This window comes from Malaclemys terrapin, chromosome 2 (assembly GCF_027887155.1).
Source record: "Malaclemys terrapin pileata isolate rMalTer1 chromosome 2, rMalTer1.hap1, whole genome shotgun sequence".
NCBI lineage: Eukaryota > Metazoa > Chordata > Testudines > Emydidae > Malaclemys > Malaclemys terrapin.
Genome location: NC_071506.1, coordinates 46957512 through 46981404, shown reverse-complemented (window position 1 = coordinate 46981404; position 23893 = coordinate 46957512). Strand labels below are relative to the sequence as shown.

The 23893-nt window shown below is 40.1% G+C and overlaps 1 protein-coding gene across 1 annotated transcript in view; it reads right to left on the bottom strand.

Moving 5' to 3' along the window:
- MMP16 (matrix metallopeptidase 16) overlaps nucleotides 1-23893 on the bottom strand; it is a 243844-nt gene that overhangs the window by 90424 nt on the left and 129527 nt on the right. The window contains exon 4 of the mRNA XM_054018842.1: nucleotides 2891-3195. Within this exon, the coding sequence (XP_053874817.1) occupies nucleotides 2891-3195 (305 nt within the window). The remainder of the gene's footprint in view (nucleotides 1-2890; nucleotides 3196-23893) is intronic.

Genomic DNA, 23893 nt, shown 5'->3' with positions numbered 1-23893 from the left:
TAAGGTTTTACTAGCACTCCAAGAAGTTGTTTCTCTCTTTTGAGGTAGACAGAATTCAAATTGCCTTCATTAGCAGCGCAATATACTGTGGAAAATGAGCCTGGTACTTATCAAGAGGGTCCCTGATTAGCATTTTTGCTAAATAACCAAGCTGTTCTGTTTTTTTTCCAAACCACTCTAGAGCAGTAGAACAGGAGAGAGAGAAAAACTCATTTAGCTAAGTAATATTTGCAGCATTTTGGGGGTAGATTTTTTTTTAATATCTGTCACTGACGTTCTCTGCTCTTTCACTAGATTTTTAAATGATATAGACTATACTAGATAATGACTGTACTACATGATACAAGAACTGCTATATAAGCAGTGAATCTTAAAAATATAAAGGTTATCTATGATGAATATGCTTTGCACCCCTCTGCCTTTCAGCGCACTGACACTGAGTTCTGGCAAGGTATTCAGACTTCATTATATATCACCCTCAACAACCAATCCAGCAGTCTCCAAAATTTGGTAGTATTCTTATTTTTCTAAGAGAATTGTCTCTTTCATTTCTCACAATACTGTGGAATCCTGGTTAACATCACCACCCAGTTTTGTTCCTGACAGTATGTTCCATTTTAACAGGAATATCCCCTCCTTAAATATAAATGGATACACAAAACACACGGGATATTAACTGTAGAAAATGCAAATTGTGAATGGATAATATAATAAGTATATTAATTTTCAGTGATACCTGCCATGGTATAATAGTTTAACCTTGATACAGATGCCAAGATCTTCCCCTCTAAGTGGTCAAAGTATTAATTTGTATAAGAAACTTCTTTTTAGGGATAGGATTCACACACCTCTGCTAACCCTTTGCTCTCCAGTCCTCTCCCACTCTTTTCTCCTTACTGAAATGTATCTCTTAAAAAGTCTTAGAGTTTGTCTACATAGGGATATTAACCACTATCCCACAACAGTCATTCAGCAACAGACCCCATGTGGACACTCTTATTCAAGAATAAGAGTGTCTTTTCCTGATGGGATTAAACTACAGGCACAGCAATTGCTCTTAAAATTCACATTTTGCTTTAATCCAAAATAACTTTCAAGTGCATATCAATTCTCAGATTTTTTGGGGGACCTAAATTGATGACTAAAAGGAAGCACACAATAGGAGGTTCTGTGCAGTTTCCTCAGTAAAATCTGTATATACCAAGGATTCTCAACCTTTTTCTTTCTGAGGCCCCCACAACATGCTATAACAACTCCATGGTCCACCTGTGCCATAACAACTGTTTTTCTGCATATAAAAGCCAGGGCCGCCATTAGGGGGTAGCAAGTAGGGCAATTGCCTGGGTCTCCATGCCACAGGGGGCACCACAAAGCTAAGTTTCTCAGGCTTCAGTTCCTGGTGGTGGAACTCAGGCTGCAGTCCCATGTGGTGGTGCTTTGGCTTTTTGCCCTGGGCCCTAACAAGCCTGATGCCAACCATGCTTGGCGGAACCCCTGAAATCTGCTCATGGCCCCCCAGGGGATCTCGGACCCCTGGGTGAGAACCACTGGTATATGCAATATTTTAATTTGAATCTGCAACAGCTTTACTATTAACTCCACCTAACTGAACTCTGTCTGTTCTGAGCAGAGATTTTAAGTTATAAAGGGGGTAAAATAGAAGCAATACAATCACACAGATTTTACTGCATTGTCAAGAATTTATGATTTCATTCAACATATAAATGAAGTTTCTGGTAGACATTCTGTTAGTTAAGGACTTCACAGTCTAGAGCAATGCATTGCTGTCTCATTGAGCCTCCTACACTGAAAGAACTGCACCATTAGAAATGTTACCATACCCTATATCTATAGTAATGAAATAATAACTTAAAGCCTTGTTGCTAGCACCTAAGTGAAAATGGTGTTTAACAATAAACTGAGGCTCTGACTTGGAAAATCCCTGAGGAAAAAAATGAAAGCCAGAAATTCCCATCAAACTGAGCAGCATTATGTGTGTGTTCTTAATTGCTGATTTTAATTTTTTCTTCTGAGTTAATGGATCTATCACGTCAGTTCAGCAGATATTTAATTTTTTTCTGCAGACAAAATAAAGATTTCTAAAGATACTTTGTCCAACCCCTCCCTCATGTGTGATAGAGGTCCTATTGAAGACAACTAAATTCATTATCTTAATAACCTGTGGCCAACTTTAATCCAGGCTTCTTGCAAGAAGCCGGTTTACTCATCCAATTAACTAAATCTTATAATAAACTAACAAAGCTTAATTTGATGAGTCATCCCAACTAATCAGGCAGAATTAAATGGTTATCAGCTGCTTATGAAGTATTCAAGCACTGCCAGTTTGAATTTCAAGAATGGATCTGTAGACACTGGGATAAAGGAACTATATTCCTAAAATGGCAAATCAAGGGTTGATTTTGCACCAAGCCATGGCATCACCATGGCAAAAAATAGCAGACCAAGTTGTAGGTCCTAATTAGCTATTGGTCACTGTTGTTAACTGATGTTTTTGTGTCATAATATCCCTGTTATTAAATGTTCAATTTTTCCTCAACCTAATTAAAGATAATATGGTAAACAAAATGCACATGAAGGGTACATTACATAAATAATTCAATGGTTGGATGAACTCAGTAGCTCCTACAAGGAATTTCATCTATCTCCAAAGAGAAACAACAATTATGTAACTTACATTTACAAAAAATCGTTTCATGTCGAAGATCCCTAACAGACCACATATTGATTGACATATTTCCACACTAATGTGGAATTAGTGAAACACCAGCAGGTCCTTCCGTGCCCCAGGATAGTATGGAAATTGTTTTCTTATTGTGGAAATGCACACCACACTTGAATTCACTATTTTTAAACTGAAATCTGTTCTTACCATCATGATTAGGATTTCCCAAAGTCCATGGCTCGTCTGAGTCAAAATGAGTGTCTCCCCCAATTCCTGGCCCAGGGAAGTAAGCATGGGCCAAAAATCCTCCCTCCCCATCAAAGGGAGAACTGTCTCCATGAAAACCTGATGCAAAAATGATTGTAATATCCACATCCCTCTTGCCATTTTCTAATTCAATGTAAGGAACTTCTTCAAATGTCAGAGGAGTTACATTCTGCCACACATCAAAGGCACGGCGAATGGCTTTGCGGGTTTCGGCATCACCTACTTTTGGAGTGACGTTCTTTATGCTGAAACAAACAAACAAACAAACACACAAGCAAATTAATCAGATAGAGTGCACAGTGACACAACTCACGTTCATTTTACTCTGATTACTGCAGGCACGGACATATACAGTGCTGGTAAGGCATTATGTCCTCAGAGGAAAAATAGCTTTAAATAAATAGGTGAGAAATTATTGCATTAATCTGTGCAGTCTTTTATGCTAGATCTCATTATGGGTTAGTTATTTGATTCTCAGCGGTACAGAATTCTTATTCTAAGATCATTAAAATATTTCATGAAGAAAAAAATGCTTAACAGTGGGGTAACTGGATTAATCAACCACTGGCCATTTCTCTCTTGGAACACAATTAGAATCAAGCTCAGCCAAAGGACTGCATGTCATTCTGATCAAAAACTGCAAATGTTCCCAATTTAAATGAGATTTTAATTTCTTAGTGGTTACAATTAACAACAGAATAATACCATACTGTGCCCACCAACCAGAACTTAAAAGGCCCTAAAAACAATTCTTGCTACATTCAGAACTACACAACTAATTCCTAATTAGAAACATTTTTTTCCATTTCATTACAGGTTAAGATGTCCTTTTGCTGTCTTATTAAGCACACAGTGACCTTCTGTTAAATTAAACAGTCCACGGGAAGAATCATTTGACAGAAAAGTTTGAACTACTTCAGGAATCCGTAATGTTACAAGACCATTTGTTCTAAGCTATTTCATCAAAAGCAAGTACTCCATCTTAATTTCCATGAGAAATGTACAGAATTCACAAACAATGTTGATTAAAATGAGCGATGGTGGAAAGTATGCTACAATCAGGAGTGAAAGTGGGCCGGTATGGGCCGATACAGCATACCGATAAGAAGCCAATACCGCCCCGTACACAGCCCACGTTAAACCGCTGCCACGGCAGTGCATTAACGTAGTTGCAGAGCCCTGGACGCTTTTAAAGCGCTACCGGAGCCCCAAGCGGCAGGGGCCAGGCAGCGCAGATGGGTTGGCTGGGGGAGGTTGACCCCCTCAGCCCTGCCCCTTCTCCCTGAGGCCCCTCCCCTTCCGGGAGCCGAAGCCAGCCTCCGTACCCCTGGCTACAATGGAATCTTTACCAAAAATACGTATTTAAAATTAATAAACACACACACACAGAGTCCCAAACTAATCAATTTGGAATCAATTCAGTTCCCCACTGCTATTCAGAAAAAACATTTGTACCTGATATATACCAGCCATTCAAGCCTTACTTTCCCCCCTTTTTTGTGTCTGTACTGGAACTATTGCATTTGGATGAATACTGTTGATTTGACATGTGGTTTATTAAATGTGCAGCAAAGATTTTAAAAGAAATACCGTTTCAGAGTACATTAAGTTGAGTTATATAAGTTCTCAGTATGATGTATTAATGGAGAAGAAAAATATTTTATGAATAAAACTGGAAAGATTTGTCTTTGGTATTATGAAATGTGTCTGATTTTATGATGTGTTGTGTTTAAGCAAGTGTATGTAGATCTTTCAAGTTTCTGTTTTCTAAACTCATATGTTCATAGAGTTTACGGGACCAGATGATCATCCAGTCTGACCTTGTGCATATCACAGCCCATTATATTTCACCCAGTTACAAATGTATTGTACCCAGTAACTTGTCTTTGCATCTTCCAGAAAGGCATGCAAGCTTCATTTGAAAACATCAAGAAATGGAGAAACCACCACTTTTCCATTTGAGTGACAGATATGGCAGTTTCCTGAAATATACTGGACAAAACTTATTGATTTAAGTTTAAGTGTCATATGAGTTCATTGTAAGAACATAAGAATGGACATACTAGGTCAGACCAATGGTCCATATAGCCCAGTATCCTGTCTCCTGACGGTGGACAGTGCCAGATGTTTCTAAGGGAGTGAACAGGACAAGGCAGTTATCGAGTGATCCATCCCCTGTCATCCTGTCCCAGATTTTAGCAGTCAGAGATTTAGGGACACCCAGAGCAGAGGGTTGCATCCCTGACCATCTTGGCTAATAGACATTGATGGACCCATCCTCCATGAACTTATTTCTTTTTTGAACACAGTTATACTTTTGGCCTTCACAACATCCCCTGGCAATCAGTTCCACAAGTTGTGCACTCTGTGAAAAATTACTCCATTATTTTTGTTTTAAAACTGCTGCCTATTAATTTCATTGGGTGATCCTGGGTTTGTGTGTTATGTGAAGGGCTAAATAACACTTCCTTATTCACCTTCTTCTCATCATTCATGATTTTATAGACCTCTATCATATCCCCCTTTAGTTGTCTCTTTTCCAAGCTGAACAGTACTCATCTTTTTTAACCTCTCCTCTTATGGAAGCAGCTCCATACTGTTAATCATTTTTGTTGCCCTTAATCATTTTTGTTGCCCTTCTCTTTTTTCAATTATAATATATATATTTTGAGGTGATCAGAACTGCATGCAGTATTAAATATATGGGCATACCATGGATTTATATAGTGGCATTATGATATTTTCTGTCTTATTATCTATCCTTTTCCAAATGATTCCTAACATTCTGTTAGCTTTTTTGACTGAGGCTGCCCATTGAGCAGATGTTTTCAGAGAACTTTCCACCATGATTCCAAGATCTATTTCTTGAGTCTGAAAAGCTAAATTAGATCCTGTCATTTTGTATGTATATTTGGGATTATAATGTTCCAATGTGCATTACTTTGCATTTATCATCAGTGAATTTCTTCTGCCATTCTGTTGCCCAGTAACCTAGTTTGCTGAGATCTCTTTGTAATTCTTCACAGTCAGCTTTGGACTTAACTATTTTGAGTAATTTTGTATCATCTGCAAACTTCGTCACCTCGCTGTTTACCTTCTTTTCCAGATCATTTATGAATATGCTGGACAATAGTCAGTTACTGATCCATGAGATCCGTCTTATTCCATGATTGCTTATTTTGCGTAAGAGTCTTTGATATGGGGCCTTGTCAAAGGCTTTCTGAAAGTCCAAGTACACTATAGCAACTGGATCACCCTTGCCCAGATGCTTGTTGACCCCATAAAGAATTCTAATATATTGGTGAGGCATGATTTCCCTTTACAAAAACTGTGTTGCCTCTTCCCTAACAAATCATGTTCAACTATAGCTTGTCTACACTTGAAATGCTACAGCGGCATAGCTGCAGCACAGCAGCAGCACAGCAGCTGCACTGCGGTAGCATTTCATTGCAGACGTTCCCTATACTGATGGGAGGGGTTCTCTCTTCACTGTAGGTAATCCAACTCCTCGAGAGGTAGTAGCTAGGTCAATGAGAGAATTCTTCTGTCGACCTAGTGCTGTCTACAGTGTGGCTTAGGTTGGCTTAACTACTTAACTCAGGGATGTGGATTTTTCATACCCCTGAGTTATGCAGCTGGGTCAACCTAACTTTTTAGTGTACACTAGGCCTAAGTGTCTGATAATTCTGTTCTTTACTATAGTTTCACCCAATTTGCCTGTACTGAAGTTAGGCTTACCGGCCTGTAATTACCAGGGTTGCCTGGCAAATGTTTATGTATTCTTGTGGAATGGTATGTAACCTCAAAGGTGACTGCTGTAAACCTAGGAAGTGTTATGAGTGTCAAAGGACTATTTGAAACAATATACCCCGGCCAGTTATGCAAGACCTCAGCCTTTGCACCTTCCATTATGGTCTCTTCAACATCATATACAGCGTTAAAATCATCTCTCCACTCCTACTCACCTGTTTATACATGTATAGATCACCTTAGCCTTTTTTGCCACAGAACTGCACTGAGAGCTCGCCTTCAGTTTTCTGACCCTAAATCCTTTTCAGAGACACTGCTTTGCAGGATACAGTCCCCCATTCTGTAGGAATAGTGTACATTCCTGGTTCCTTGATGTATGAAACACATTTTGTTTGAATGGGGCCAGCTTACTAAGTGATACAGATGGTTTTGTAGGACTGCTCTGTCCTCATTATTTACCACTGCACCAATCTTTGTGTCATCCACAAATTTTATCAGCAGTGATTTTATTTTTACTTCCAGAACACTGATCAAAATGATGACTAGCACTGGGCCCAGTACTAACCCCTCCGAAACCCCAACAGAAACACCCCCATTCGATAGTGATTCCCCATTGACAACTACTTTTTGAGATCTGTCAATTAGCAAGTTCTCAATCCATTTAAAGTGTGTTCTATTGATATCATGTAGTCCTAATTTTTAATCAGAATGTTATGTGGTAGTAAATCAAATGCTTTGCAAAAGTCTAAGTATATTACAGCTACGCACTTATCTTTATCAACCAAATTTGTAATCGCCTCAAGGAATGAAATCTGATTTGTTTGACAAGATCTATTTTTCATAAAACCGTCTTGACTGGCATTTATTAATCATATTAACTATTTCTTGTAGCAACTAACAAAGACCCTGATTATGAAATTAGCTGTGTCTGAGTGGCTCCCTAGGTCTTTGCAGAGTTGACTGCAAGATCAAGGCTATATTAAGATTTTTTGTAGTGAACAATACTGTACTATATGTTATTGTTAAAGATATGGGAAATGAATCCCTTGAATAGGAAGTGGTATTTAAAATCTCCTAGCAATTTGCTGTTGTGGTAAGTTTTAGAGAGCAAATTTAAACTTCGAGAGGGCTATATGGCAGGTGAGCTAATGAGTGAGGATGAATTATATGATGGTGGGGAATTGACTGAATCCTTCAACTACTAATTTCCAGAATTGTTAATATTTTGATTTTTTTTTTTTTGAAGTATAGGTTGTTTTCCTTTGTAAGAATATGCAGCATTTTTCAGAACTTACTGAAATGCACTTTTGCATGTTGTGAAAAAGGTTTGCTTTTTACACTTTAAAGATTATTGATCAAAAGAACTTAATAGAAAATTAAATTGTCCTGAGGTGTTTGGGCCTGAAACAAGGACTGTTCAAATCAGTTGGGGAGGTGAAGTGGAGGGGGCTTTCCACTGACCTCAGGGGGCTTGTGATCAAGCCATTAGTGTATCAATTTGCTGAAGAATCATAAAGTGTTTTTAAAAAACAGATTTTAGTCCTGCTTTAACTGCAAATCTTAAAATAACCTTAACAATGGAGCGTCTAGCAGCACCTCCAACATTTTTTTTAAATGCCCAAGACTTTCGGTTTTAAGAAGCAACTTCTATTCATATGCTATATTATAACTACATTTTCTAGCACCTTTTTAGGAAATATAGTGTTAGCAGAATAGTGAACCAACATTGATCTGGTGGTAGATGATACTTCAGAATGCTGGCAAGTCAGATTTTCACTCAATTCACACTGTTCTCTGTGGAATTTCCCTTGACATACAGATTACAAACCTTAGGCACAGTGGTGTAAGTTAAGTGTAGAATGAAAAGTTTAATTTTGAAATGCCCAGCTTAAGTGGATTTGAGTGAGGCCTTTAATGTTATCTTAATACAGCTTTTTTGTGTATTATATTATGTTCTACCCAAAATGGGCTTGTGGTTCTCTGAGGGTTCTCGGTGAAGGACTGAGTTGAATAACCCGGGACAAGGAGAGATGAATGCAACTTAATTTTACTATATGATGATTATATAAAAATGTTTTTTTTTTATTCTTATTAACTTATTACAATACTATGTAGCTGATTTTTAAACAACTACAATTACTAGGTAACTAAATTTAAAACACTGACAAGTACTATGTAACCGAATTTAAACGAGTAAGATAAGGGAAAGGAAACACATTAACAATCAAAGTCTTTTTCCACTTTAAACACAGTGGGGGGTAACAAACAAAGTAACCACAGACAAAGCAATAACAGTTGACTAGTTACTTACGACCATGCAAACAACAGCCAGATGGAAAAGCATATACATTATGACTTCGAGCCGGCTACACGATGCACGCTCTAGGCTGGATTCGGGAGCGGAAGGGTCAAGCCCAAGTTGATCAGACCTGGACTGGTATTGATGTTAATTCATTTTTGGGACACCTCTACTTGCTATACAGGAACGACTAAGTATATAGTCTTTTGGAAGTAAATGTGGCATGCATTGATTGGTTTTTTTAGTGGCCCAACTGTCGTCCCCTTATTAGGAAGGGCAATATAATGCGGAAACTGCAGAAACGTATTTGTGTGGTAACACTATGGATAATAATAATATAAGGAGATATCCTATCTCCTAGAACAGACCCCAAAGGGTCATTGAGTCCAGCCCCCTGCCTTCACTAGCAGGACTAAGTACTGATTGTGCCCCAGATCCCTACACTTCACACACTAGAACAAAAGACATTCTTGATTTCCAAAACAGCCTCACAGAGGGGTGAATTACATTTAAACATGTAGCATATGAAGAAAATAATATGAACTATTTGTTTATAGTAGAATGTCTTTTGAAGTTTTCTTTAATATCTACTGTGTTTTGGAAAGCTCCCATAATAATTGTGTATTTTAAAATGTATGTAACAGTAGTAAATGTGTCTGTGACTGATTAAAAAGGGGCAGATTTTCATCTCATTTACACTGGTGTAGATCCATAGTAGTCTTATTGAGAATCTTGCTTAAAATATGCAACAGAAGGGGACCTGGGAAAAATGTGTCTGCATTATAGGTATTATAGTGGTAAATAAACTAACTGGGAAAACTGTTGTCCTGTTGGAAGCAACAAGTTCATTATATAAGTTCACTGCATTAGTACAACGGTGCCCCCACCCCTTGCAGTCTAGGTGTTACTGCACTGCAAACAATGATAATCTCTTAAAGGACTTCATTTTGAACATGTCACTGAAATAGCAAATTAAGAAGTGAAAAGGCCTAAGGACTGCCCCATAATACCCGAGCTATAAGTATAAAACCACTGCTCACCTTCCCTCGCTAGAAGAGAGAGACTTTTGACAACTACACACATAGAGGTACAAGAAACCTTATTCACAAGGTATCAAACTTACAGATGCAGGAGCAACAGTGGTTAGGGATATGCCAGTGGGGGAGCAGTTATACTATATGTCACAAGAGTGTGCTGAGGATCCTTCTTAAAGCAGGGTTTTCCAAACATTCAGACCTGGCAATCTCCTTCCAGAATAAGAAGTGTTCTGGGGAGAGAGTTATGAAACTTCTAATCCTAACCTTGAACTGGTAACATTTTGTAACTGTAACTAAATCAGAAATAACTATGAAGATTGGAAATAGGAACTTTAATCACATAGGAGGGACACAATTATCAACACAGTCAAAATTCCATGTGATGGATGAGGCTTTCTTGTTGATGAAAGAGGTTCCACAGGAGGAAAGAATGAGGAAATACACAGTTCCCATAATTTTTGACCAACAGGTAAATTACTAAATAGTCACTTTTTGTCAGTTTAGAAAGAAGTTGTTCTCAGACATCGTGGAACGGGGCACCCAAATACCCCAAGAGAACCTGCTTCAATACGGGGGGTGGGGGAGAAGGGGGGCAAAAAACCTCCAACCGCACACCCATAGTTGTCACCTAGCACTCAGCACTAGAACCCACAGTGGTATCACTAAAAAATTATAACCCATACTCAATGGGGACCATATGCTGAAAGAAATCTTTCCCAAGCCCCCTCTTCTGGCCTTCAATCAACTCCCCAGTTCACCAAGCTCATACTCAGAAGCAAGCTCCACACAGACCAGGTCAGATGAACAGAAACGTGGTACCAGACCCTGCCATAACAACAGATGCAAAACCTGCAGACATATCTCCACTGGTATGATGATCAACACTCCCCACAACATACCTTTCAAGATCCATAGGTTCTACAGATGCCTATCAGAACATGTGGTGTACGTCATCCAGTCAATAAATGCCCCAATAACAACTATGTGGTAAAACAAGACAATCACTATGCTCTCAAATGAACTCAGACAGAAAAATAATAAAAGGCACCCATGAGCAAACACTTTTCACAAAACCATCATTCAATATCTGACCTCTCAGGCCTCATCCTCAAAAGAAATCTGCACAACACCTTCAAAAGATGAGCATGGGGGCTTACATTCATAGCTTTGCTAGACATTAAAAAACATGGTTTTAATAAAGACACTGGATTTATGGTTTATCACAACAATCTGTAAACCATTAACCCCTCCTTTTTTGTCCTATAACTGGAGAGGTGTTAACAGGCCATTTCATCTTGAATAGTCTCTCAGAATATGTGCTATTTATGCTAAACTATCTGTTCCACCCTGTACTTAGTTGTGATATTCTGAGTACCTTTCCCAGATGTGAAAATGAGCTCTGTGTAGCTCAAAATCTTGTCTCTTTCACCAGCAAAAGTTGGTCCAATAAAAGATATTACCTCACCCACCTTGTCTCTTATACATCTAATAGGGAAGAACTCAGTGTTTTGTTGTTGTTGTTCTTTTTTGACACAAACACTATTTTCAATTTATTACCTGCTTCAGGCACTAGAACTTCTGAATCCATGTCTTTTGCCCATGAAAGAATAAGGTTTCCTTCAGTGAAATGGACCTTTCATTGCTATATGATTTCTACAGATATCAAATATCATGTCTAAAGGGCTTTCATGTTGACACCGCTAGTCTGAGTAATTGGATCTTGTTGATTTTATAAAGGTCTCAGGTTTTCTCCCCCCCTCCCCAGAAAAAAGAAAAGAAAAGAAAGAACATCTTCATCCTTCAGTGACAGATGTTTGTTTTCCAAATGTCGCAGCAAATTTGGGGGCATCATACTCTTGGTAACTAGCTCTTCAGGACATATCTCACTTGATGATTTGGAATCAGTCAGCATAAAGCCAGATGTCATATATATTTGCCATCATACTTTGGCATTTTTTTTTCTTCCTTCGCTATCATTAAAATAGTTTCCCGCTGTCCATATGCCAATAGCCACTGAGTTTTTTATTAAATGATCATCCATCTTTCTGAACCAACTCAAGCCCAGAAGGGAGTCCCAACAAAGCCTGAACGATGCGTGCATGTGAAGCTATCACAATTAATCCAACTCAATGACATGTTGTATCATGATCTGTGGGCATGGATACTTGTAGTGTCTATTGTACATAATAAATAGATGTTTTTAATGGGGTTTGTACTGCTTTACCTAGGGTAAATTCAGTATACAGATTTAATACTTTATTAGCAGGGACTCTAGTGGCCTGCTGTACTGGTCTCACTGGATCACTAGCTAGAGTTCTCACGGCTTTGACAAACCCGTTACACAGGGCTGAGGTGGGGTAGCCATTTTTAAAAATAATTTTAAATCTATTGATTTTTCCCCTAAAGATTTATATTTTTATTTGATTTCCCATGACACCGCCCACAGCTCCCCCAAACACAGATCTCCTCTAAGAGCTGCACGGCATGGGTTGGGACACTCTGTTCTAAAGAAGTGAAAAGCACAGAAGGATAACAGTGTGAGACATTTGTCTGAATGGGTAAAAAAGTCCACTTAACAATCCATCAGAAGTCATCAACCAATTCTAGATTCATACTTGATATGAAAAGGTTAACTTATAATGAAATTTAAACAAGGGCTAAATCTGAATAACTTGTTAAAACCTTATCTTCTCATTGGTTCTGCCATCAATCAAAGCTAAACTGAGCAGAATACCTTTTTTTGCTTCTCCTGTCTCACTGCTTGTCTTATTGAAATGAATGGATTGCCTCTGGTCAAATACAGATTTCATTTTATGCCACTATTTCCCCAGAGACACTCTCCATCAAGTTACTTCATTAATCTGTCACTAGTTTCGGATAAGTTTTAGCTTAAGCTTCTTTTAGTGTCATTTTGATAACTCTTTGTAACCTAAAACCCTTTTTCAAATAAAGTGTGATCTTGATTCACACAGTTATAGAATCAATTGATTAAACCCAAATCAGAGATGCTGATTGTGATTTTCATATTTCACAACCGTGTTGCCATATTGGACAGAGACTATAATTCTTTTACCTTTTCTTCTCCGTTAAACTTTTTTAAATCTTTTAACTTATTAAAAATGAGAAAGAAAGGAACAATTAAAGGGTAGGATTCCAGGATCCAAACCCAAGAGTAACAAAACACGTTATAGACAAATACTTTTATTGAGCAGACGTTTTAAGAACCCTGAAATTCGTAACTTATTAGCTTGTTTAAAATCTATAAAACTTAAGAATAACACTTTTAAATTGAATCTATGTTCCAATATTTTATTATTTCAGGATTGCTGAGATAGGTAATCTTTAAAGAAGTGAGAACTAGTGTTTCACAATGGAGGTACATTTTAGATGAAATCAGTTGACTTAAAAAAAACGATGTGGTAAAGAGGAAACATTTTTTCTTTATTAATTAGCTATGCTCTTCTACAATATAATCAGCTTAATTGACTGTTACGCATGGATCCTCTTAGAGGTACAGATATCAGGCCTTTTTCCATAGCTCACAGTTTACTGTCAGCATGGTGTAATTTAATCACCTTTCTGGATATATTTTATCCCTTTATTAACAGGTTAGAAGTGTCAAGTATCAGAGGGGTAGCCGTGTTAGTCTGAATCTGTAAAAAGCAACAGAGGGTCCTGTGGCACCTTTGAGACTAACAGAAGTACTGGGAGCATAAGCTTTCATGGGTCAGAACCTCACTTCTTCAGATGCAAGTAATGGAAATCTCCAGAGGCAGGTATATATCAGTGTGGAGATAACGAGGTTAGTTCAATCAGGGAGGGTGAGGTGCTCTGCTAGCAGTTGAGGTGTGAACACCAAGGGAGGAGAAACTGTTTCTGTAGTTGGATAGCCATTCACAGTCTTTGTTTAATCCTGATCTGATGGTGTCAAATTTGCAGATGAACTGAAGCTCAGCAGTTTCTCTTTGGAGTCTGGTCCTGAAGTTTTTTTGCTGTAAGATGGCTACCTTAACATCTGCTATTGTGTGGCCAGGGAGGTTGAAGTGTTCTCCTACAGGTTTTTGTATATTGCCATTCCTGATATCTGACTTGTGTCCATTTATCCTCTTGCGTAGTGACTGTCCAGTTTGGCCAATGTACATAGCAGAGGGGCATTGCTGGCATATGATGGCATATATAACATTGGTGGACGTGCAGGTGAATGAGCCGGTGATGTTGTAGCTGATCTGGTTAGGTCCAGTGATGGTGTTGCTGGTGTAGATATGTGGGCAGAGTTGGCATCGAGGTTTGTTGCATGGGTTGGTTCCTGAGTTAGAGTTGTTATGGTGCGGTGCGTGGTTGCTGGTGAGAATATGCTTAAGGTTGGCAGGTTGTCTGTGGGTGAGGACTGGCCTGCCTCCCAAGGTCTGTGAAAGTGAGGGATCATTGTCCAGGATGGGTTGTAGATCACTGATGATGCGTTGGAGAGGTTTAAGCTGAGGACTGTAGGTGATGGCCAGTGGAGTTCTGTTGGTTTCTCTTCTGGGCCTGTCTTGTAGCAGGAGTCTTCTGGGTACACGTCTGGCTCTGTTGATTTGTTTCTTTATTTCCTTGTGTGGGTATCGTAGTTTTGAGAATGCTTGGTGAAGATCTTGTAGGTGTTGGTCTCTGTCTGAGGGGTTGGAGCAGATGCGATTGTACCTCAGTGCTTGGCTGTAGACGATGGATCGTGTGGTGTGACCGGGGTGGAAGCTGGAGGCATGAAGGTAGGCGTAGCGGTCGGTGGGTTTTCGGTATAGGGTGGTGTTAATGTGGCCATCGCTTATTTGTACGGTGGTGTCCAGGAAGTGGACCTCCCGTGTAGATTGGTCCAGGCTGAGGTTGATGGTGGGGTGGAAGCTGTTGAAAGCATGGTGGAATTCTTCCAGGGCCTCCTTCCCATGGGTCCAGATGATGAAGATTTCATCAATATAGCGTAGGTAGAGAAGGGGCATGAGTGGACGAGAGCTGAGGAAGCGTTGTTCCAGGTCAGCCATAAAAATGTTGGCATATTGTGGGGCCATGCGGGTGCCCATAGCGGTGCCACTGGTCTGGAGGTATATATTGTCACCAAATTTGAAATAATTGTGTGTGAGGATAAAGTCACAGAGCTCAGCAATAAGTTGTACGGTTAGAAGTGCTGAGGTATAAAACAATGGATCCTCTATTGCTAGCACCGCTATAATGCAAAAAGGGCAAACATCACCTTTTAGTAAATTTCATTTTAGGCAACCAATATGCTGTAAGGTAAGGGAAGTTATGCTTAATCAGCACATTGGAATTGATAACTATTCTATGATATTCAGATTCTTATATTATGCCTAGCACTGTGGCATCTTAGGCCTAGTAGACACTAGAAACTTTTGCTAGTATAGTATATTCCTGATTATCCGAACACCATGGGGGGACATGGATTTTATTTGGATGAGTTTGGATAATCAAGATGGCAGGATCCATTCAACAGCAGGGTGGCTTCTCATACAACCAGGGGTACATCCTCTTCCTTCTCACAGTCCTGGCCGGGATCTCTACTCTGCCTTGCGCACTCACTCCCATGATAGCACGGGTGAAGGAGGCCCCCTGCATCGTCACAGGGCCAGTGACACTGAATCCCTGCAGATTCAAAGTGCAGAGTAGAGAGCCCCGGCCAGGACTCTGCTCTTCCCCACCAGGACCGCAGCCAGGTGCAGGGATCACTGAGGATTCACTCGCCCTTCAGTAGCGCAGGGAGCTCTCTGCAGCTCCTCTGTTACGGCCCTTCTCACTCACTTCTGGACAGTGGGGCGGCGGAGAGCTTCCATGCGCTACTGCAGCTCGGTGACACCTGATATAACAGAGGAGTATCTGTCGTGTGGTGGGCTGTCCATTCCTCCACTCAGAGGGAAAAGCTGTGTGTGTGTGTTTGTTTAATTATATATCTCAAAAAACCTAATGTATTATATGTTGCTTACAGGGCCGGCTCTAGGATTTTTGCCACCCAAAGCAAAAACAATTTTGGCCGCCCCCCCCCCTTCTTTAATTACCCCACCCCTGGCCCCGCCTCAACTCCGCCCCTTCCCCAAATCCCCAGCCCTGCCTTCTCCCCCCAGGCTCTCAAGCCTAGGAGGGAGGGAGGGAGGGGGAGAAGCGGCGCCCGCTCTGCGGCCACTCGGAGTCTCTCCCCCTCCCCCTAGGGTTTGAGAGCCTGGGAGGGAGGGGGAGACTCCGAGTGGCCGTGGCGCGGGTGCCGCTTCTCCCCCTCCTTCCCAGGCTCTCAAGTCTGGGAGGGAGGGGGAGCAGCTTCGCGCCGCGGCCGCTCGGGATCTCCCCCTCCCTCCCAGGTTTGAGAGCCTGGGAGGGAGGGCAAGTAGCGGCACGCGAATCAGCAGTTTCGCGCGCCCTGGCAGCAGCAGCGGAGGTGAGCTAGGGTGGCCGGGGCACATTTTTAGGGGCGGCATTCTGGCGCTGGCCATGCCGCCCCTAAAAATGTGCCACCCCAAGCACCAGCTTGTTTTGCTGGTGCCTAGAGCCGGCCCTGGTTGCTTAGCAGGAAAGGAGGGTGGGAGAAGTGAGTGTCACATCTGAACTGAGAAATGGTGAGGTTTGTTGTCATTCTAAGCAATATCATGAAAATAGAGGGAAATGTAACAGTGCAGCATTGCCATAGCGATATCATGCAATATAATGCAACTTCATTTTGTATAGACTCTTTCATATTCACTATATCCCAAAATGCACTGAAAAGTCAAATAATGCAATTGCAAAGTTAAAAACAAATTAAATCAGAGGGAGAAATAAATTATGAGTCCACAGAAAGAAGAGAAAACCTGTTTTCTGACAAGAGCTGAAGTAAGTGGACACAAATACAGAGGAAGTTGCTCCAGAAAATAGGAATTGTGCCAACAGTGGTGAGATTTTTGTAAAGAGAAGTAGTCTTCAGTAGATAAGCAGATGAAGAGTGCAGAGAATGCAATGCATGGCTCATGAGGTAGTCTGCAAGAAGTTCATAGAGGGTTTTTACAAAGAATAAGGGCAATTTTGTTCTGGATACTCAGATGAGGAGCAATTGAAATTACCTGAGGATGAGGCTTATGTGTTTACCTTTGTAGATGTGAGAAGGTAGGCAACAGCATTCTACAGATGCTGGGATATGTTGAATTGGGACTTGGGGAGACCACAGAGATGGAAGTTGGAATAGTCAAGGAGATGAAAACATGGATGATGACTTCAGCTATATCCAAGTAAAGGCAGTGGCAACATGCACACTTCTTTGTTGTTATGGCAGTTTAGATAGGAAGATTTGAGACAGGAGCTGTGAGAGGAAAAGCGAATTTTAAAGTAAGAATGATACAGGCATACAGATAGTTAAGACAAAATGGAGGTCTGCATTTAGGAAAACGTTATGTTTGAGCATAATTGTTTTGCCTAATAAAAAGGATATTTTTCCTTTGAGCTATTGAGGTGAATTAAAGTGAAATAAAGCCACAGATTTGTTTGGTCAAGCCAGGAACAAGAGTGAACATGGAGAAGTTATTAAAGAAACTGAAAGATATATACAACTGTGAATCATCAGTGTAAAAATAGTAGGTAAAGAAAGAGGAGGTAGGTATCAGATAATTTAATGGAAAAAGTACCTAGGAAGAGAACTCAAACTAAAAACTCCATGTAGGAGAGGTCTTGGAAAACAAGAATTGTTTCTCTATAGACAGAGGGAGAATGGTTTGATAAACAGAAGACACATAACAAAAGGGTCCTGGAGATATAGGCAAGCTTTGCTGGAAGTCCTGGAGTTTGGAGTGAGCCATAGAACTCAAGTAAATTACATAGTTATTGAATTAAAGGAATAAGGGAATAAGTATACAACTCTACCCCGCTATAACATGACCTAATATAACACGGGTTCGCATATAGTGCGCCGGTAGCAGCGGGGCTCCAGCGGCGCTTTAAAGGGTCTGGGGCTCCAGCTGCTGCAGGGAGCCCCGGGCCCTTTAAATCAACGCCGGAGCCCTGCTGCTGCTACCCGGGGGCTGCAGCAGCGGGGCTCACCGGCGATTTAAAGGGCCCGGGGCGCCGGATGCTGTGGGGAGCCCCGGGCCCTTTAAATCACCGCTGGAGCCCTGCTGCCGCTATCCTGATATAACGGCGTTTCACCTATAACGCGGTAGGGATTTCTGGCTCCCCACCACCACGTTATATCGGGGTAGAAGTGTATTCCAATCATTACAAGAGAAAGCAAATCTCTAAAGGGCAAATCCTAGGGTCCTTACTCAGTTTTATTTTGTCTTCACAGGCAAAACCTCCACTGACTTTAAACATCACAGTGTCTTTAGAGGGAGTTTGCCCAAGTAAGCACTGAATAAAAAAAACAGAGAGGGGTTCAGAATGACACACAAAAATATCTCTGTCTTAAATAAAACAAACAGTAATTAACAATCCAACAGGAAATGACCATCTTGGCAATTTGGTGTAAAATGGGTCAGAAAGAATTAGCTTTGCCATTAAAGCACACTCAAAATAAAAAAAAAAAAAGTTATTCTAAGACATATTAATTAAAAAAAAATTGAGAAATTTTAGAGTCAATTTAAAAATGATAGGATTTCCAAACTATTCTAGAGGCAACACTGTTTCTTTCAATCTTACTTCATGTTACAATCCATGCCCCTGATGGAATATATTAAAATTCAACCTCCACTAATGAGAAAACAATCTCATTAATTAACTGTAGAAATGAAACAGTGACCAGAAATTCAAAAAGAATTTTGAAATCTCTTTTTTGGATTCTATTCTTATCTAGTAAATAATCATAAATGGCCTAATTGTGCAACCTGCTCTCATACTGGTGAGCACTTAATCATGTGAGTAGTTTATTGGCTTCCATGGGATTACTCACATAAGTAAACATTCACCAATATATTGGCGGCAGGATCAAGCCCTAAGTAAGGGTCTGATTCCACAACAACATTTACTAGTGAATGTTAATACTGCTTAAGACCAGGAGTCATCTCATTGCAGTCCCATTAGTTCTTAAGGATCAGGCCCTAAAGTAGCATAACAATACATGGGAGTTTCCCTATAGGGAATAGTTAGTATTTCTATTATAAATCTCTATTTTCTGGAGTCTTGATATGTTTGTTCATTGAGAGTCTGAAGTAATACTGTCATGTCCTATGACAACAATGCATAGAATAAACGTACAGGTGTCTGTAGCTGTAAAAGATCACTTCAGTTCTAACACCGCATATAAGGCTAGATGCTCATAAAGTCACAGGCAAGTTATTTTGTTCATCTAGTCCCAAAATGTATTTTTGTTGTGCCCCAGTACGTACCCAGAATGTTTAATCAGTTTCAAAGGATGTAAGAGTTCCCAAGTGTTTCAAGATCTGTTTATCTGCCCACACAAATGTTCATGACCCTGAGGTACTAGAAAACAAGTCATTTTCCAAGTACTACATTTTTGTCTTCCAGAGAAACTTCAAAGCTACATATATAGTCACACATCCTTCCTTACAAGATCTTAATCACTTTCTCCACATATGGAGATATCACTACTCAATTGTGTATCTCTAAGCTCCTTTTTTTTTTTTTTTTTTTTTTTTTACTATTTACAGTGTATGCTCAGTGACAGAGTAAACTAAATAACCTCAGATACTTAGGGCCAGAGTGTGGAGCCCTTATTCACACTAGTGAGCACTTACTCAAGTAGTCCCAATGGTTTCAAATGAGGTGTCCTCAACCTGGCACCAAACAACAACAATAATTAACATGTATGCATGTAAAAGTAATGTGATTATGAGATGTGGTACTTTATCCTACATGTGTTTGGAAAGTTTCAAATACTCCTATCGGATATAAATGATTACAACTGAATTACAGCTGGTTGTTTATAGGAAATAAATAAAATGTATAGACTTTAAGGTCAGAAGGGACCATCATGATCATCTAGACCAGGGGTCGGCAACGTTCGGCACACGGCTCACCAGGGTAAGCATCCTGGCGGGCCAGGCCAGTTTTATTTACCTGCTGACGCGGCAGGTTCGGCCGATCGCGGCCCCCACTGGCCGCGGTTCGCCGTCCCGGGCCAATGGGGGCGGCGAGAAGCCGCAACCAGCACATCGCTCGCCTGCGCCGCTTCTCGCCGCCCCCATTTGCCCAGGACGGTGAACCGCGGCCAGTGGGGGCCGCGATCGGCCGAACCTGCCACGTCAGCAGGTAAATAAAACTGGCCCAACCCGCCAGGGTGCTTACCCTGGCGAGCCGCGTGCCGAACGTTACCGACCCCGATCCAGACTGATCTCGTACACATTTCAGGCCACAGAACCTCACCCACCCACTCTATAATAGACTCCTAACCTCTGGCTGAGTTACTGAAGTCCTCGGACCATGCTTTGAAGTCTTCAAGTTACACAGAATCCACCATTTACATTAGTTTAAACGGGCAAGTGTCCATGCCCCATGCTGCAGAGGAAGGCAAAAAAACCCAGGGCCTCTACCATTCTGACCCCGGGGGGCTCTGCCAATCCTTCCCGACCCCAAATATGGTAATCAGTTTGACTCTGAGCATGTGGGCAAGACCCACCAGCCAAACACCTGGGAAAGAATTCTCTGTAATAGCTCAGAGTCCTCCTTATGTAGTGTAAATCAAAGGAGTGCTTTCCAGAGTTAACAAGTGCCCACAACTCCAACTAACTTCAGCACTCAGGACCCCTGAAAAAATCAGTGGTTAACATTTTCCATCATATCTTCTTTTTATTTTAAAGAAAAGATGTTCAGTTCACATCTTGACCTGCTTTTTTCATTTGGAGTTTGAAATAATACTGTCATGTTTAATAAAAACAATGCACAGTTTATCCTTACAGTCTGTTGTTGACTGCTGGTGTATATTAAAAGTCAATATGCAGGAGTTAGTCCCCCTGCAATCATCATCTATAAATTGATGTATTTATGCTTTGTACATTTAAGTGCAATCTGTCTCTATGCAAATTCAAAATATTTGATTGTTTTCCTGCGTGTCAGTTGTGCTTCATGGAACTTTTACTTTTCTAAGACTTCAAGACCTATAGCCACTTCCTATGTTTCTTCATTTAAAGGGTGTTTCTTGAAGATTCCCTATTCCATCCATTTAGGGCTACTCAGGCAATACAAGGTTGCAGAATCTGTTGCTAACTGGCCAGGGGAGAATTTCCTTGCCATAGGGTAGCTCACATCTGTAATTAAGTGGCATAACTGGCCAGCATAAAATGCCTCCCTCCCGCCATACTCTGAGCGGAGCTCACACAGAAAGAAATTAATCATGATTGGTGATAGAGAAGAGGGTCACCTACCTGGGATCTGATCCACCAGTGAAGTCAATGGAAAGATCCATTGATTTTAATGGGCGCTGGATGAGGCCCCTCACTGACCCACATCAGTTAAATAAACCCTGAAGTTGAACTGAATGATACATCTTGCAGAACAATCAAAAACCGTTTTAAACTCAGGAATACAAAACAGAGCTGCAGAATGGCGTTTAATATATTAAATTAATTGTGAGTAACCCTGCTTTAAAAAGTAAGCTTGAGTTTTATATAACAGGCTTGATTCAAGATACATCTTTACCTTTTGATTAGCATATTGCTACTTCATTTCTAAACATCTACTATGGGCTGAGGGCTCCTTCCAGACTCCTCTTTGTCTGACTCCTAATGCTAGAGTTCAAATTATGAATAGTACGATTATCTTTCTGATTATGGAGATTTTATGGTCAATAATTCTCCAATGTGTTTTTCTAACCAAATCCACCTTGATATTCATTATTATAAAGATGACAGTTTTATTCTCATTGATTTACATCATGGTATCATGTTCAAAAAGTTAAATGGTTTATTTCCTGAAGCCATAAGAGGAGGTTGTTATTGTGACAAGCTCATAAAATGTCTCCATGTGAACTGAACATTCTATTAAAAAGAAAACCTCTCTACGTATCACAGACGTCTTCCCTGACTCAGTATTATGTTCATTAAATCATTGGTTATATAACACAATCCCAAACTTTAAGACAAAATCAAGGTTGTATCACATTAGTCTCTGGCTTGCTTTGGAATGGGAAAATAGTTTTCTAGCACTCTGGACCAGTGATTCTCAACTAGGGGTATGCAGAGGTCTTCCAAGGGGGGTACATCAACTCATCTAGATATTTGCCTAGTTTTACTTACAAGCTACATAAAAATCACTAGCAAAGACAGTACAAACTAAAAATTCATACAATTATTTGTTTATACTCTCTATATACTATGCACTGAAATGTAAGTACAATGAAATGAAAGGGGTACAGTAGTCTGGAAAGTTTGAGAACCACTGCTCTGGACTCTGTTTTAAACACATACTCTCCTCCCATACATTTTCATGCAAGTCTTTTGTCTGGCTGAACTGACATTTTTATTTACCACTCAAAGGGTATCCTGCCACGACAAGGCAATCAATCAGTTGTGAACTTAAGTGACAACTTAAGTATAATAGCTAAAGTAGCCCTTGGGCACCCCAATGCTCCACTTCTACAGGAGAATGGACCAAAGGATCCATTCAGCAGTGACACAATTCTATTCAGCTTCTTATACTGTACTCATTCAGTTTTTGTAAACTGCAGCACTTAGATGTCTAAAATTATAGTAGATAAAAGCAGAATTGTTTTAGTGCTATACAAGTTCAAAAATCATATAATACCATTAATATTTTCCACTGTTACTTCTCCAAACTTACCTATATGAGCTTTGTTCCCCCCCCCACCCGCCTCTGTTTCCAGTTGCATTATTTTTTTTAAATTCAATGTGGGTGCCAGAAGAAAGTTCCAAAAGTTTGGCCAAAAGTTCTTGGGGCCAAAATAACAGTGACAAAGAGAAAATACAGAAAGAAAGACAAAAGACACAGGTAAACATGTCCAATAAGTTCTTGGGATGTATTGGGGACAACTTCTTGTTTCAGAAGGTGGAGGAAGTAACCTGTAAGGGCAGCCATTTTAGACTTGATTCTGACTAACAGAGGAATTGGTTGAGAATCTGACGGTGGAAGACAATTTGGGTGAAAGTGATCATGAAATGATAGATTTCATCATTCTAAAGACAGGAAGGAGTGAGAACAGTTGAATAAGGACAATGGGATTTCAAAAAAGCAGACTTTAAAAACTTCAAAACTGATAGATAAGATCCCATTGGAAGGTTATCTAAGGGAAAAAGCAATTCAGGAGAACTGGCATTTTCACAAAGAGACAATATTAAAGGTACAACTGCAAATTATCTCAAGGCAAAGGAAAGATAGGAAGAATAGTAAGAGGCTAGTATGGTTTCATCAGCAGCTCTAATGACCAGAAAAACCAAAAGGAATCCTATAAAAAGTGAAACAGAGAAATTACTAAGGAGGATCACAAAAGAATAGCACAAGCACATAGGGACAAAAGAAGAAAGGCTAAGGTACAAAATGAGTTAAACCTAGCAAGGGATAAAAAAGGCAATTTGAAGAGGTTCTATAAATATATTAGGAGCAAGCGAAAGATGAAGGAAAGTGTAGGTCCTATACTTAGTGGGGAAGAAGATCTCAAATGGATGCTATCAAGGAGGTGGGGGTGTTTAGTACCTATTTTGCATCAGTCTTCACTAAAAAGATAAATTGTAGCCAGATACCTAGCACAATTAATATTAATTAAAAGTGGAAGGAACTCGAGCCAAAATAGGGAAAGAGCAGTTTAAAGAATATATGGATAAACTGGGCATATTGAGGTTGGCAGGGCCTGTTGAAATTCACCTTAGAATACTTAAGGAACTAACTGAAGTAATCTTGGAACCACTGGCAATTATCTTAGAGAACTCCTGGAGTAAGATCCCTGAGGAC